Source organism: Pseudopodoces humilis, chromosome 20 (assembly GCF_049639895.1).
Source record: "Pseudopodoces humilis isolate 2021_Gansu_Grassland_sample_001 chromosome 20, ASM4963989v1, whole genome shotgun sequence".
NCBI classification, from domain to species: Eukaryota; Metazoa; Chordata; class Aves; order Passeriformes; family Paridae; genus Pseudopodoces; species Pseudopodoces humilis.
The window spans coordinates 351880-368781 of record NC_142219.1 but is presented as its reverse complement, the minus strand read 5'-3'; the positions used below and the strand labels follow the sequence as shown (position 1 = coordinate 368781).

Genomic DNA, 16902 nt, shown 5'->3' with positions numbered 1-16902 from the left:
TTGCCTCATACACAGAAATAGAACAAGAGCTTCCGTGAAATTGTCAGAACTGCCAGTAGATCATTATTTATTTCTGATAAGACACAGGATTAAAATAACCCCAAACCCTGAAGAATTTCTGTAAATGTTGGGGAAGGAGCTGGAGGAGAAAGACGGATGTTGTAATTGTACAGCTGACCTTTTTTTTATTGAGAATAGCACTTGAAATTTCCTGTTTGCAGACAAAGATTTAAGTATGTAAGAGTTAAACTATTGCAGTGCTCATCTGTAATAAGATAATGGAATAAAACTAATGAGAGAATCAGAAAATTCAATTTATTATAGAAGGCTGTGTGGCTGCAAATAACTAAAATCCACAGAAGAGCAAATCTGTTGCTTTCAGTTAGAACTGAGGTGGGAATACATATATATATATATATTTATATAAAATTATGTATCTGATATAAAAAATTTGGATTTGTTAACACTGATTTGAGTTTGTATTTCCCCAGGTGTGCAAGTCCTGCTTTCTTCAACACTTCCATGGTCTCTGATGACAAGCACTACAAACCCTGTGGTAGGACAGTGCTCACAGCTCTTTTCTGTGATGGCAGGATGTGCAAAAATCACAAAGTTACTGACCCTCCTCCCTGCTTCATTTTCATTACTGGCACTTCTTTTCCTGCCTCAATTATAAATGCTTTTAAATATGCATAGGCAGAAGTCTTAGCCACTATGGAAAGATGAGAATACAAAGAAAATTCATTGTTAAATAAAATATTCACTATATTTAAAAAAAGGGAAAAAATGTGGCAACATCTGAAGTATTACTATTAACCTTGAAAATATAAGAGGCTAAAAACCAGTTTGGTAGCTTTTCCTTTTGTTTCCTTTAAAATTAGAAAAAGAATTCCCACCACAATAAGAAAATAGGTTTCTGTCTGTTTAGTAGAAGTATAATGAAAAAAATGAAAATTGATTTTTCATATGGAGAATACAACAATTACCTGTTGTGGCATATTCTCATGTTTCCATCCTTCCATCCTTCCATTCATCATCCATCATCCATCCACTGCTGGTTGTGTCGGGATCATTTGGGATCATTTGGGATCATTTGGGATCATTTGGGATCATTTGGGATCATTTGGGATCATTTGGGATCATTTGGGATGGGCTGTGCTGGCTGTGTTGGGATCATTTGGGATCATTTGGGATCATTTGGGATCATTTGGGATGGGCTGTGCTGGCTGTGTTGGGATCATTTGGGATCATTTGGGATCATTTGGGATCATTTGGGATGGGCTGTGCTGGCTGTGTTGGGATCATTTGGGATGGGCTGTGCTGGTTGTGCTGGGATCATTTGGGATCATTTGGGATGGGCTGTGCTGGCTGTGTTGGGATCATTTGGGATCATTTGGGATCATTTGGGATCATTTGGGATGGGCTGTGCTGGATGTGTTGGGATCATTTGGGATCATTTGGGATGGGCTGTGCTGGTTGTGTTGGGATCATTTGGGATCATTTGGGATGGGCTGTGCTGGTTGTGTTGGGATCATTTGGGATCATTTGGGATCATTTGGGATGGGCTGTGCTGGTTGTGTTGGGATCATTTGGGATCATTTGGGATCATTTGGGATGGGCTGTGCTGGTTGTGTTGGGATCATTTGGGATCATTTGGGATCATTTGGGATCATTTGGGATCATTTGGGATGGGCTGTGCTGGCTGTGTTGGGATCATTTGGGATCATTTGGGATCATTTGGGATGGGATGGGCTGTGCTGGATGTGTTGGGATCATTTGGGATCATTTGGGATGGGCTGTGCTGGCTGTGTTGGGATCATTTGGGATCATTTGGGATCATTTGGGATCATTTGGGATCATTTGGGATCATTTGGGATCATTTGGGATGGGCTGTGCTGGCTGTGTTGGGATCATTTGGGATCATTTGGGATCATTTGGGATCATTTGGGATCATTTGGGATCATTTGGGATCATTTGGGATGGGCTGTGCTGGCTGTGTTGGGATCATTTGGGATCATTTGGGATGGGCTGTGCTGGCTGTGTTGGGATCATTTGGGATCATTTGGGATGGGCTGTGCTGGCTGTGTTGGGATCATTTGGGATCATTTGGGATCATTTGGGATGGGCTGTGCTGGATGTGTTGGGATCATTTGGGATCATTTGGGATGGGCTGTGCTGGATGTGTTGGGATCATTTGGGATGGGCTGTGCTGGTTGTGTCTCTGCTCCAGCTCCCCACCCATGCCTACCAGCCCATGCTGAGGGCTCTGGGCCAGGACAGAGGCAGGTCCCGGACGCCCAGCTCGGAGCTGAGGCTGCTGCAGAACGTGTCCCTCAGCCTGCCCCACACATCCGTGTCCCAGCACACTGCCCACAGCCTGGCCCAGGTGAGTGGGGCTCGGGGGACGCTGCCCTTCCCCAGGACCCTGGAGCTGAGCAGTGCCCAGAGGAAAGGATTGAAATGTCTCACTAGTCCCTAGAGCTGTTACTTTATGCCTTTGGAGCCATCATTACCACTGAGGGGCTGGATCGCTTCTCCAAATAACAAGGACAAGAGGAAACAGCCTCAAGTGGTGCCAGGGGAGACTCCAGTTGGATCTTAGGGAAAAATTCCTCCTTGAAAGGGCTGTCAAGCACTGAACAGCCTGCCCAGAGAAGTGCTGGAGTCACTGTCTCCACTGAAATGGGTTCGAGGAATTAATTTTGTTGGAGCTAATCCACAGAGGGGAAGAAGAGAGCTGGTGTTTCCCCTCTAACATAAAATCAGCCTGCTGGAAAGTGATGGGCACCTAATTCCCTGATTTCAGCAGGCAGTGAAGCCATTATTGCAGTGATCAGCTCTGGCCTCGCTGCTGATTGTTCCCCTGAGCCTGGGGGCAATTCCAGAGTGACAAGGGTGCTTTACTCAGACAGAAAATACAAATAAACCTTCTGAAAACGACAGGGACAGCAACTGAGAGATTGTGCTAAAAGCTTAGTGTTCGCAAACTCTAAAGCTTGGATTTCACGGATCACAGTTTAATATGTAGAAAAAGCCCTTTAAAAAAGCTTTAATACGTTGTTTCCTTTGTTTTCCTGATAAATTTGTGTGGGCTCTACATTACAAAAGGAACACGTCCTGCCACACTCGGTACCTGTTTCCCACAGCAGCCAATTGATGCTCGGGGGCTCCCTGGCGCTGTCTGGTGCTGCTTTGTGTGCCACCCCAGGGATCTGCAGACAGAAATGTGGGACACGATTAGCTTTAGCGAGCTATTCTGGGAGTAAATACAAGATCATATTCACCATTCTGTCATCTGCCTGATGGATGGGGAGGCTTTGTATTGTCTGCAGCTAATTCTCTGAAAGACAGGCACTGAGCACGCATGTGATTTTCTGTGCAGTTATCTCTGCCTGATTGTCACACGCCTCACAGCACAAGGAAATTTGATTTAAGTGATATGCAATAAACTTTGTGATTACTGACGCGAGTTTGTAATGAATCGCTTCTGACAAGTCTGACTTGGGTTTTGTTATGTGGTGTCTCCCACATTTCACAGTGGAGCTTCGCTATATTCATTCTCTGAAGGCTTTTTAATAGATAAGCTGAGGCTGGAAACCTGGGCTTTTTCTTTAATTTGATGTCCCTCGGTGTGGGGACAGCAGCAGGACTGGGCTGTGATCTGCTCAGCACTGCACACTGCAGGTCCCAGCCCAGGCTGGCCAGGGAAGAGGGGCTGGAACAAGATGATTTTTAGGGTCCCTTCCAACCCAAACCCCTCTGTGATTCCACAGATGTCATGTGAGTTCAGATAGAACTGGAGAATAAACTCACTGTAGTCCCAGTCCCAGTGCTAGCTCAGCTGTGATGAGCTCAGCTCAGCACCTTGGGAGTGACTCTGAATAAAATAATTGTTCCTTGGAGAAGCCACCACAGAGAACGTGGTGAGGATGCTGGCAGGTAGAGATGGATCTGTGAGTGGAATGGAAGTGGGCTTGTCAACATAAACCTGAGAAAAATCCTAGCAGAGATCTGCCCTGGGTCCTTGCCAGGAGATGTAGCTGGTTAATAAATAATGGAGTTTTATTTGTCTTCCAGGCATTTTTAAAAGCTATTGAAGACTTTATGTTGCTGTCCAACTGGATGGATGAACCAGAGGTAAGACAAGTGAGATGTGTGAGTTCCCTTCAGCTGCATAAATTCACATGGATGCTAACAAAACTGGCTGTTGCTTTATTTTGCTTGCTGGGACCTTTTGGCACTATGACTTATTTTATCATCTGCCACTGATGAAATACCTGCAGGGTGATTCCAGAAATTTCCTGAGTTTTTGCTTGAATCTTAAGAAAGCACAGATTTCAGAAGAGAGAGCTTTTAAACTGAGAGGAGAAGTTAAAGCACAGGGAGGTCTCATTGAAGCCTAAAATGCTTTTAAGACAAAAGGATGTCTAATTGATTTAAGTTCTTAGCATCAAATCCTTGATCATCTCCGGTGTAAATGGATTTCAGATAAAATAGATTTCCTTTTCACTGAAACATGCATTAACTCAGATTTTATGAATCAAATTTCAACCTGGAGGGTTATGGTAGCTTTTATACTGAGAAGCATTTGAATAAAGATGAAAGAAAGGCCAAACTGTAATGTCTCATCTTGTGTTCCAAGAGAGATCTGATACCAATCTTTATTGTCAAAAAACTTCTGCACAGTTCTTGGCCTGGTTCTGCTGAGTCCTGGGTAGTTCTGGCTGTCAGCAGCCGCCGTTTGGAGCGGCTGGATCCAACACAGCAGTTTGGGAAACTCTGGATCCATCTGTGCAAGGTTTTATTTACTGTGGGTGGGAGGAACCTGCCTGACCTGGGCAGGATTTCAGGAGTTACCTGGGTGGATTTCAGGTGTTATTGGGCAGGATTTCAGGTGTAATTGGGCAGGATTTCAGGTGTTATTGGGCAGGATTTCAGGTGTTATTGGGCAGGATTTCAGGAGTTACCTGAGCAGGATTTCAGGTGTTATTGGGAAGGATTGCAGGTGTTACCTGGCTGGATTGCAGGTGTTACCTGGCTGGATTGCAGGTGTTACCTGGCTGGATTGCAGGTGTTATTGGGCAGGATTTCAGGTGTTACCTGAGCAGGATTTCAGGTGTTATTGGGCAGGATTTCAGGAGTTACCTGAGCAGGATTTCAGGAGTTACCTGAGCAGGATTTCAGGTGTTATTGGGCAGGATTTCAGGTGTTACCTGAGCAGGATTTCAGGAGTTACCTGAGCAGGATTTCAGGAGTTACCTGAGCAGGATTTCAGGTGTTATTGAGCAGGATTTCAGGAGTTACCTGAGCAGGATTTCAGGTGTTATTGGGCAGGATTTCAGGTGTTACCTGGCTGGATTGCAGGTGTTACCTGTCCCGTGAGCTGTGCAGAGCAGTCCCCAGCTCACAGCCTGTCTCTCCCCAGGGCCCCGTGGTGTTCAGCAGCCTGATCCTCACCATCGACACGGTGATGTCTCACCTGTCCAACAACCTGCCCGGGGACTCGCTGCCTCTGACCCTCGAGGGCTCCTCGGCCGTGGCAGGTGGGGCTGGGCAGAGCTGCTCCCTCTCATCCTAAACCCTCCTGTGCTTCACCTCTCCTCTGGAGCAGGAGAGCAAAAGCCATCATTTCCCTCTCTGGAATGTAAAGCCGAGCTTCACTGGGGGAGGATGTCTGTGCAGCTGGCTGGAGGTGATCGGCTCTGGCTGTGCCTGAGCTCCCCAGGGCTCATCTGGGGAGGAATTCAGAATAAATGCCATGTGTGAAGGATTGAGCAATGCTCTGCTGATAAAGGGCCCAGAGATCTTATGCAGCCCGTGGAGGTTTGGGTGCTGCAAAACCTCAATCTTTGCACGGGTTTTGCAAGAGACTGAAAACAATAGGAATAGTTTTGACCTTTGTGGAGAGTTTTATTTTACTGCTGGTTAGCATCTGAGCACCCTAATTTCATCTGCATCTTTGGATGCTGCAGGTGTCAAATGTGTCTGATCTGCTCTGGCTGCCTGCTTTGCTTTGTTGAGACCCCTCTGAGGGGTGAATAACCTGGGCAGGACCATCCATCACTGCCTGCATCTCCTGCCCCCCGGGATTCTCATGTGCAGGACTCCAGTCAGTGCTGCTGGTCTGTTCTGTGCCCTGGGGAGGTGATCCCTGCTTCAGGAGCAGTGCTCAGACCCCTGCTCTGCCACGCAGGAGTCAGATACAAAAGGCAGTTCTGGATTTACCCTGTGGTCTGCAAAGAGCTGGGGTGTAGATGCAGGAGTGGCAGGAGCTCTCAGGAAGTCTGGATAAACAGTCAGGGAGCTGCAGGGGCTGTTGGTTTGTGATGGTTTTGTTTGGGTTATCCACAGATTACGCTGTGGTCAAAATGCACCCTCAGACCCTGAATGTGTCCCACTACCGATTTCCATCTCGAGGGCAGAGTTACATTTCCATCCCCAGTGAAGCTTTCCATGGAAAAGGTAAGGAAAAGATTAAAGAGAGAAATGGACTTGTGTGCACAGGGCCTCTAAAAATGGTTTTGTTTTAGAGCAGGTTTTGGTTCACCTTATTTTTTAAGTAACTGATTTGATCCCTGTGGGTTGCACTGAGTCTGAGGAGGCAGCAGTGTCCTGTCATAATAATGAGCAATTAACGTGGTGGAGTTTTCATATTACTTGAATTAATATTGAATAACAGAGCTGAGCAGCAGAGACTGAAGCCATTTAATTCTGACATATTTTTGCATCAGAGAAGCCATAATTTCATAATCATTTTTTTTTTAATTATCTAAACTGGTTATTTTTAAGAAACTCTCAGATGTCAGATCAGGTATTACATCTCCCTTCATGCAAAATTGGTCTTTTGTATAAAATTAAGCTATAAAATAACAGGTTTAAGCAATAGCAGCTACAGGGACAGAATGAAGATCTAGGCTACACTCATGGCAAAAAGGCAGAACTCAGAAATCCATAGCTATGCTAAAATTTCAAAAATCCCAAAAAGAAACGTGGCTAAAATATGCACCTTTACTCAAGACTCTAAAACAACAATGTTTGAAGTTAATTATGCTTTCCTCAGAGATTGAAGGAACCAATTTACAAAAGCATCTACCTCCATTCTCAGATCTTAGCAATTCTGACTTCTGCTCCCTAAACTCCACCCCCCAGAATTTCCTCACCCAGAGGCCTTTCTGCAGTCACCTCTGCAGAGGGATGGTCAGTCCCTCCTTCAGAAAGTGCAGAGTTAGCTGGAAATAACCTGCAGTGAGAAATTCTCCCATAGTTACTGAACTGTCTGCCTGATTTGTGGTGACAGCTTTGTTTCTTTGCACTGGCAGGGGCTCTGGCTGGAGACTGCAAGTCCTTTTTGAATAACTATAATTGCAAACCAACTTCTGATGCCAAAAATAGCATGTGAGAGTCTTTTCCTTTCCCACTTATACAGTTCCTCACCGTGCAGATTTTCTTTGATTTTCCAGAACATTGTCGTGCTTTGTATCCTGAAATGATCCAGGGCATTAAATGTTTTACTCTTTTCCAGCTAGAGCTCACTTCTGAGCAATTTCAGCCTTCAGGCCACACTCCTACACTGTCCAGATGAGCTAACCTAAAAAATGTGTTATTTCACCTTGGACAGCTGACACTGTAAATACTTGGAACCCAACAGGAGGGGCAGTAAAAGCCATCTGTGTGGCTCCCTCTGAGAAAACACACATCTGGCTCTTCACTCGCATGCTGGAGAGCCCAGAATCACCTGGGCTGCAGCAGGCAGGACTCTGGGACTGACTGAGCTGGTTCAGCTGGAGGTGGGGGAGGCTCTGCTGTGCCCTGCCCACCTCTCTGTGTGCTCTGACAGCTGATCTGGGGGGTGCAGGTGAGCAGCCCAGGCATCCTCCTGTTCCACTTGTGGTGTCTGTGCTGTGCACACTCTCTCCAAGCAGAGCATCAGAGCTCTGCAGAGGCAAAGATGGGAAGTTCTGTAAGTCAGGGCTCTAAATTCACACCCAGTTCAGCCCCAGGAGAGAAGCTCTCTGGTTTAGGACTGAGGAATAACCCCTGTTCCCTCTCCACAGCCTGCATCACCATCGTGGGCCTGCTTTACCACAACATGCATTATTTCTTCCAAAACATCAACCCTGTGGACACCAGGTAAGTGCCAGGAGGTAACAGCCTGTTCATTTCCCTGGTGATACACCTTTAAACACTCCTGTCTTTATCAGCTGTAAACAAATTACAAACCATAACCCTGCTTCTGCAGAGCTGAGGGTGTGTAGTCATTAACTAGAGAGAGATTAAAGTTTACATTACGTGTTTTATTTTAGGTTGCAGTAAAACAGATTCCCGTAGCGACCTGTTTGTCTTTCTTTGTCTTCTCCTTCCATTCATCAGATTTGGTACTAGAATTTCATAATTTAATCTGTCTCATAAAAGGAAATTGTGCTTTTTCTCCTAGCACATATAAAGATAAAGCTCGCACTTAAATGAAACAAGTAAGAAAACATAACATCCCTCTTTAGACAAAATCTGAATCCTAATCCTAGAAACCCATAAGTTGATTTTATAACAGGAGACCAGGCAATTCTTTAAAGAGCTTTTGCTTTATGTACTCCATCAGTGCAATCATTAGCAGATAAGATAAAGTAAATGCAGAGCTGTATCACCCTCTGCAGCACAGCTCCCAGGGGATTTCTGCAAGGCCATTCATGCCAACCATTACTCCTTTTAAACAGGTGCATGGCTGTGTTTCCATTTGATTTTCTCTGGGCTGTGTGGCTCAGTGTCTCGCACTGGACGTTTTGCTGGGCTGTTCCTGGCAGCAGGAGAGGAGCAGCAGCTCCTGGAGTGCCAGGAGTGCCCCCCTTCCCTGGGCACTGCCAGGAGCCCTGCCTGACCCAGCCTGGATCCCAGCCCAGATGATCACACAGCAATTACTGACTGACATTTCTAGATCAATTTGCCCTGCTCTCCAGGACAGGGACACTCAGCAGGGGCTGTGAGGGAGCTGTGCCACCACTGTGCATTTTGTACTCACATGAAGAAACTGGGGCAATAGCTTATGGGAGCCTATGCTTTCCAAAGAGCAGGATCAATGCAATTTATTAAGGTGATAAGATGTAATCTCAGTTTTTCAAAGGGAGAAGGAGAATGAAGATGATCCTGACATAGGTCAAAGTTTAGCAAACACAAGCAGGTTAAAGATGCTGCCTATCAAAGCTGAGAGCGTGAAAAATCCTACCCTGAAACCAAATGGATCCCAGTCACTCCTAAAGGTGTGAAAATGCCAGACTCATCAGTTTTACCTTAAAATAAGGGTTCTCATCTGCTGCAAAATTACTTTGCACCAGAATAAATGCATTTCCAGAACTAATCAGCTATTTAGTCAAATTCATGTTTGTATGTTTGTATGACCTGTCTTTCCCTCTAACAAATCTAGCTGGACATCATCAATTTTTCAAGGTAAAGCCATAAATCACTTCTAAAGACATTCCTGTGCTTATGAGCATTTTGTCTGTGTGTCTCACACTGATTTATCTGTTTGATCAGCCAGCCTGAAACCCCCTGCCAGCTTCCTCCTCCCTTTGCTCTGGGTGTGGTTAAGGTCCCTTCACAGGATTCTCTCCAAGTGCCCCAAACACTTTGAGCCAGGAGGAGCAGGGTGAAGGAGGACCTTTGATATCAGTCCCCAGGTGTCCAAAGCTGCTCCCCAGGCTTTACAGGCTTCTAGTGCTGCAGGATCCTTTGGGGGCAGACCTTGCTGCCCTAGAGGAATTCATTGGCTTGGGTGGAAAAAGGAGGTCCTGTGTTCCTTTGTTACGTGTGAACTAAAAATCCAGTCGTTATTCTTTTTCCTTAATACATTTACTTCTTTCCAAGGATTGCTGAAGCTGCTGCCTACAAGGGTTCCATGATCTCAGCCAGCAGTTATCTCATCTCTCTCAAGGTGGAACCTGTGCCCCAGCTGTCCTACAACCTGTCGGGGTCTCCTGTCATCACCATCCAGCTCGCCCACAAACTGGTGAGTGAGACCCGAGCTGCGGCTCAGAGCCTGGCTCCTTCCCCGCTGCTTCTCTCATCGGTTCTGTGGGTGTTTTCTGTAGCCATCCAGTTGCCATTTGTGGCTACAATGTGATGTTTTCCCACCATTATGGCTTCTTTTTTTATTGCTGCAAACGCTGCGAGCGCTGGTGCTGGAGAAGGTGAGCAGTGAGCCTGGGATGGAGTGATCAAAAACAAGAGTTCATTGTGGTTTTTGCTTTTTCATCTCACTGAGGGAACCGAGGGGTTTTGATGGTTCCAATCCCCGCTCTAGTTCTGAGCTGCCCTTTCTAGAGAGCAGAGGGTTCTGAACCTGTGAAATGAGAGCCAAAAAATACAGCAACCTGAGAAAACTCAGAGAAAAGTTTGAATAAAACTGATGGATTTTGGAAGGTGTTTCATTTTCACCAAACCATGCCAGCAAGAAGCTGGAGCAATGGCTGGTTTTGTTTGCTGTTGGAGAAAGGTGTGTCTGTGTGGTCAGTCCTGAACTGAGAGGAGGCACTGCAGCATCTCTGACCCACTTACAGCCTTGAGTGGGGATGGCAAGGAAAGATGTAAATTCTTCAGCATTTCCTAGAATGCATCTCTCAGATCTTCTTCTGAATATTTTATCATATTTTTCTTTTAAAGCTGTTTTCCAGCCAGTTTATCTTCTTTCTGTTGGGCTTCTGATAAAGCTGCAGAGAACACGAAGCCCCCTGAGGCTCAGGAGTGAAGCGTGCTGTTTGCTGACAGTTTTTCAAACTGAGGGCTCCTAAATGTCCCTTAGAGATGGGCACTTGTGAAGAGTGAATTTTGTGCAGATTGTTTGCAAAACTCCCTTTGCTTCATTTACCCAGGCTCGTGCTGCAGTAATGAGCATTTACTGGGAGGCTCTTGGACAAAGCTGTGCTTTTTGTCCCTTCCTGGGCTCCAGGGAGCGATGTTCCATTCATCAGGGTGGTTCTTTGTCTGGGCCAGCAGGATCCTGGGGATGGGGAGTGGGCAGGGCTGGCTGCAGCATCTCCTGCAGGTGTGCTCTTTGCTGTTGGAAGGGTGCTGGTGTCTCTCACAGAGCTCTTCAGTGACAATGCAGGTTGAATCTGACAGGAAAACTGCTCTCCTCTGACATCTCCAGCTTTCAGAGTGTAATTGCTCGTTTGGTTTTTAATTAATGGTTAACATGAGGGAATGATGAATAGATTGTTCCAGCTGTGCCCGAGTGTGGCTGCACGGGGCCAGACCTGTTCTCCTGTGCTCTGCTGTGCCTCCAAACAATTCCGTGCAGTGATTTGGAGCAATAGAAATACAGACAACTGTAAATTTACATAAGGAAATGACTTAAGCAAGTTTACAGAAGTAAATTCAAGTGAATTTACTTGAGCAGTTTGGGAAATGGCTCCATGTCCCTGGAAGCTTTCAGCTGACAGCAGCACAGATCCTTTCTGATATTGCTTCACTCTGAAGTGCTTTCCTTTGGTTCCTTAGGGCTCCTCATAGAATAAAAGTAGAATTTAAAATGTAAAAGAAATTCTGGCTGCAAGATGACTGTGTTAAAATAGGTGCTTTAAAGAGTAACATCAAGTTGTTTATCAAGTTTGTGATTGAATAATGTGTTTAAACTGAGAGCATAAAAACTGGCTTAGAAACCTGTTTTATCTATTAAAATACTGCAGTAATGGGAGAAACATTTGAAGTGGATATCATTTCATTCTTATAGCTGTTTGTTTGTTCCATGTAATGTTCTCAGTTTAACAGGGGAAAGTGTAATAAGAAAAAGTAAAAAATGCCAAGTCCAAACAGTTTTTCTTTATTAAAGTTTGACTTCTTAATTCCTCTTCCTCTAATGTGTGCAGGAAAAATGCCAATCCCTGAGCAACAGAAAACAGAAGGAAGTTGGAATAAAGCAAGTCTATTTTAGGCAATAGTTACAAAGAGGATGCCTGTGAACTGAATATCACCTCTTGAAACAAAACTTCACACAGCATTTATGGTTCCACAGCCCAGCCAGTTAAATCCCCTGGGGCAGGGCAAGCTCTGCATTTCTCACATGGCTCTGAGGAGCTGCTGAGGGGAGGGAATTTCTCTCTCATTTTGAAGCAGGAGCTGTTCCGAGCTGGGAATGATGTCAGGGAAGGGCAGGGAATGTCCCAAGGGATGTGTCAGTGCTCCTGGGGCAGGGGCACAGCCCGGCCATGGGGCTGAGCTGGGCTCTGGGCTCACTCAGAGCTACCAAACCCCATTAATTCAGGCTCCAGGGGCCAGGGGGAGCCGGCTGTGCTCTGTGCCTGCTCTTGCTGAAATTGCAGCACAGGCTCTGTGCACACTGAACAGATTTCAGTTCTCTTTTCCAGCAGCAAAGTTTTGCCCGAATTAAATCCTCTAAGAGACAAAATTCAACACACTAAATTGCAACAGTCATTTTTTGGGGACACTTCAGGGACAGACAGACATTTTTGGGACAGATTTAAGAAGGGTGATGCTCTGCTGCTCACCAGCTCGGGTGGACAACTGTGTCCAGTGCCAGAGATCACAGAAATGAACAAAATCCACTGACACCTCCAGGGCGTGGGGGAGGATGTGGAGACTGATGGTGCTTTGAGACAGCTTGCTCTTGACCTGTCCAGATGTTTTGTAGTAAGGCAAAAGTACATTTTGTAAAATGATTATCTGAAAAAATTCTGTTTCCAGCAAGATGTTTTTCATAGCAGGAGCAACTAGAGGAGAACTAACATTTCACTTGTGTGATCCAAGTAATTACAGCACAGGGTAGAAATTTAGAGGAGATGAATGTCAAGGCTGAAATGCAGCACAATGTGCTCTGGACAAAGTCAGAAGAGGCAACAGAGGAAGAAGTTGTGTCAAACCCACTTGGCACAGACTATGTAGCATCAGCCCTGATTTTTGCCCATGCTGAAGTTACGTTTTGACTCTCCTAGGGACAGAGTAGCTGTAAATTCTTGTGCTTCAGGCAGCTTTGGGCTGGTAGAAGCAGCAGCAGGGTGTAAATCCAGCACGTTTGGTACAGAGAGGGCCCAGAACTGCCTTGGGGAGAAGGTGATGGCACAGGAGGGCAGCAGGCACAGCCTGAGCACTGCTCAGAGCCCTGAGGATCCCTCACTCCTGGCTGGCACTCCAGGGAAAATTGCCTCACATCTGGGAGAAAACTGCTTGTACATTAGTTTCCACCACTCAGAGTTTTCTCCAGGGTTTATTTTCTCGTTCCTCTGTGCAGAAGGGGAAGATGTGCAGCTGCAGTTTTGGGGAGCTGTGAGCTCCTGGCTGTTGCACCCTCTGTGAGAGTCCTCACATGAAGATTAGATGCAAATTGGGAATTCTTAATGCAGCTGCTTTTCCCTCAAATAGCGTTTGGGGCAGTGCCACCTTAAAGAATTGTTTGATTCTGGGGAAAAAAAAAAAAAGCATGTTTTACTAAGATGCTACAAGTCAGGAATAATTTAGCATTGTTCCATCTCAGTCCTTTGGTGGAGGTGTTCATTTTAACAACCACAGAGCCTGGGGAACCGTGAGGTGCTCACCTTTCCTGCCACGTTCTGAATGCTCAAACAGCTGCTGCTCTCCTGCTCTTGAGGAGCTGCCTCTGCTCTCCCACCGTGGGGAGAGCTTCCCACGAGAGCCCCGCCAGCCTTCCCTTCATCAGCGGGGCTTTACCAGCTTCTGCTTCCTGATCAGCATCTCCTATCGATTATCAGCTTCTCCTATCGATTATCAGCTTCCTGATCAGCTTCTCCTATTGATTATCAGCTTCTCCTATCGATTATCAGCTTCCTGATCAGCTTCTCCTATTGATTATCAGCTTCTCCTATCGATTATCAGCTTCCTGATCAGCTTCTCCTATCGATTATCAGCTTCCTGATCAGCTTCTCCTATTGATTATCAGCTTCCTGATCAGCTTCTCCTATTGATTATCAGCTTCTCCTATCGATTATCAGCTTCCTAATCAGCTTCTCCTATTATCAGCTTCTCCTATCGATTATCAGCTTCCTGATCAGCTTCTCCTATCGATTATCAGCTTCTCCTATCGATTATCAGCTTCCTGATCAGCTTCTCCTATTGATTATCAGCTTCTCCTATCGATTATCAGCCTCTTCCCCTGTGCTGTGTCCCCTGTGCTGTGTCCCCTGTTCTGTCCCCTGTTCTGTCCCCTGCTGTGTCCCCTGTGTCCCCTGGCTGTCCCTGCAGGGGCAGGAGCTGTGGGATCAGCTCAGGAATTCACTCCCTGTGCTGCTGCAGAGCAGGCACACACTGAGCTCTGCCTCCTTCAGAGCAGACTGCTCCCACTCTGGCTTTTCTCACTGAGTTTTCACGAGGCAATGGGGCTTTTACCTTCCAAACACACCCAAACCTCATCCTTTTCTCTCTTTTTCCATGCAATACCCCAGCTTTGTTTAACATCATTACTGATAAGGAAATAAATAAGGGAAGAACCCATTCCCGTTCATACACAAATATTAGTGCTGCCATGAGAGACACAAATCAATGTGGAGCCAATTAATTTTTATGGCAAGTTAAGTGTTGGCTAATTTATATATTGATCGGGGAAAAACAATGAATCTTGCCCACATCTGCAGAACAAAGGTATAATTTTTCACTGAAAGGACTTTGACAGAGAGAACTTGACGAAAATACAATTAAAATTGTGACTCTTGCAGGATGTACCACAATTAAGGAAAAAAAAACCCAATAAAAGTTTGTTACACAAGTTAAATCCTTGCTGTAAGAACAGAGGAACTCCACTGAGGTCACAGGAGAAATGAACAGAGTTGCAGCTGCTTTTCTTGCTTTTGGGCAACTTTAAAACCCCAGCAGTCACGATGATGAAGCACTGCCCCCCTTAACAAAGCAGCAAGAGCTTTCTGTTGTTAATGCTATCGACAGAAACATCCCAGAACTGGTTTTCCCAAGGGAAAATCCATTTTTTCCATTCTGACAGTCTAGGAAGGTGAACTAACAAAAATACAGATTTTTGTCAATTGCAGATGGCCTGCTGTAAGAACCAGGATTGCTTTGTGATAAGCTGAAATCCACACAAGGTTTAATTTCCATGTCAGAACAGGCTCAAGCCTTTGGAGACACAAAACTTTGCCTGTGTTGTCACTCATTCATCATGAAACAAGTCCTCAGTGTTTCTTTGTAAGGGAGACAGCAGGATATGGGCAGTAACAGGACATTTATTCATTTGTCTGTATTTCTATCTCATAGAATATTAAATTTTTTGAATGTGGAACTCCCCTGTTGGCTTTCAGTTAAGAAGGAGTGGACCAGGAACATTTGAGAGTTGCCTGTTGGCATGTCTGACACATTAGACACGAATGATGAACGCGAGGGAGTTCAGTGTGGTTTTGTGGAACTCAGAAAATCCAGTTCATCATAATTGAGGGTTGAAAAGTTGTCTTCAGCTTTGCTGTCCTGGTGATAAAGTGGGGCAGTTTCCAAATGGGATGAATTTATAGTTAGGAAAATGAGGATTTGAAAACTCTTCAAGTCCATTTAATGTAAATTGATTTCTTCTCCCCCCCACATTAAATATTCACACTTTCTGCAGGAAAACGCTGTTGGTATTGCCTTGGACCACTCAGGAGAAAAGCAGAGCATGGTCTGCATTGAGGGTGGAATACTCCCAGGCCTGACAGAAAAGGGGGCAGTTTGAGGGAGAATCAGCACTTTTACAGTCTGACAGCACTTTTACAGTCTGACAGCACTTTTACAGTCTGACAGCACTTTTACACTGTGACAGCACTTTTACAGTCTGACAGCACTTTTACAGTCTGACAGCACTTTTACACTGTGACAGCACTTGTACAGTCTGACAGCACTTGTACAGTCTGACAGCACTTTTACAGTCTGACAGCACTTTTACAGTCTGACAGCACTTTTACACTGTGACAGCACTTTTACAGTGTGACAGCACTTTTACACTGTGACAGCACTTTTACAGTCTGACAGCACTTTTACACTGTGACAGCACTTTTACACTGTGACAGCACTTTTACAGTCTGACAGCACTTTTACAGTCTGACAGCACTTTTACACTGTGACAGCACTTGTACACTGTGACAGCACTTTTACAGTCTGACAGCACTTTTACAGTCTGACAGCACTTTTACACTGTGACAGCACTTTTACACTGTGACAGCACTTTTACAGTCTGACAGCACTTTTACAGTCTGACAGCACTTTTACACTGTAACAGCACTTTTACACTGTGACAGCACTTTTACAGTCTGACAGCACTTTTACACTGTGACAGCACTTTTACACTGTGACAGCACTTTTACAGTCTGACAGCACTTTTACACTCTGACAGCACTTTTACAGTCTGACAGCACTTTTACAGTCTGACAGCACTTTTACACTGTGACAGCACTTTTACAGTCTGACAGCACTTTTACACTGTGACAGCACTTTTACAGTCTGACAGCACTTTTACACTGTGACAGCACTTTTACAGTCTGACAGCACTTTTACACTGTGACAGCACTTTTACAGTCTGACAGCACTTTTACACTGTGACAGCACTTTTACAGTCTGACAGCACTTTTACAGTCTGACAGCACTTTTACACTGTGACAGCACTTTTACAGTCTGACAGCACTTTTACACTGTGACAGCACTTTTACAGTCTGACAGCACTTTTACAGTCTGACAGCACTTTTACAGTCTGAAAGCACTTTTACAGTCTGACAGCACTTTTACACTGTGACAGCACTTTTACACTGTGACAGCACTTTTACACTCTGACAGCACTTTTACAGTCTGACAGCACTTTTACAGTCTGACAGCACTTTTACACTGTGACAGCACTTTTACAGTCTGACAGCACTTTTACACTGTGACAGCACTTTTACACTGTGACAGCACTTTTACACTCTGACAGCACTT

General features: G+C 45.2%; 1 protein-coding gene across 3 annotated transcripts in view; it reads left to right on the top strand.

Moving 5' to 3' along the window:
• ADGRD1 (adhesion G protein-coupled receptor D1) overlaps positions 1 to 16902 on the top strand; it is a 120491-nt gene that overhangs the window by 14331 nt on the left and 89258 nt on the right. For all 3 annotated transcript variants that reach the window (XM_088065027.1, XM_014253924.2, XM_005524211.3), the window contains 7 exons: positions 492 to 556; positions 2231 to 2386; positions 4078 to 4137; positions 5426 to 5543; positions 6352 to 6462; positions 8055 to 8130; positions 9856 to 9997. In XM_088065027.1, coding sequence (XP_087921153.1) covers positions 492 to 556; positions 2231 to 2386; positions 4078 to 4137; positions 5426 to 5543; positions 6352 to 6462; positions 8055 to 8130; positions 9856 to 9997 — 728 coding nt within the window. The remainder of the gene's footprint in view (positions 1 to 491; positions 557 to 2230; positions 2387 to 4077; positions 4138 to 5425; positions 5544 to 6351; positions 6463 to 8054; positions 8131 to 9855; positions 9998 to 16902) is intronic.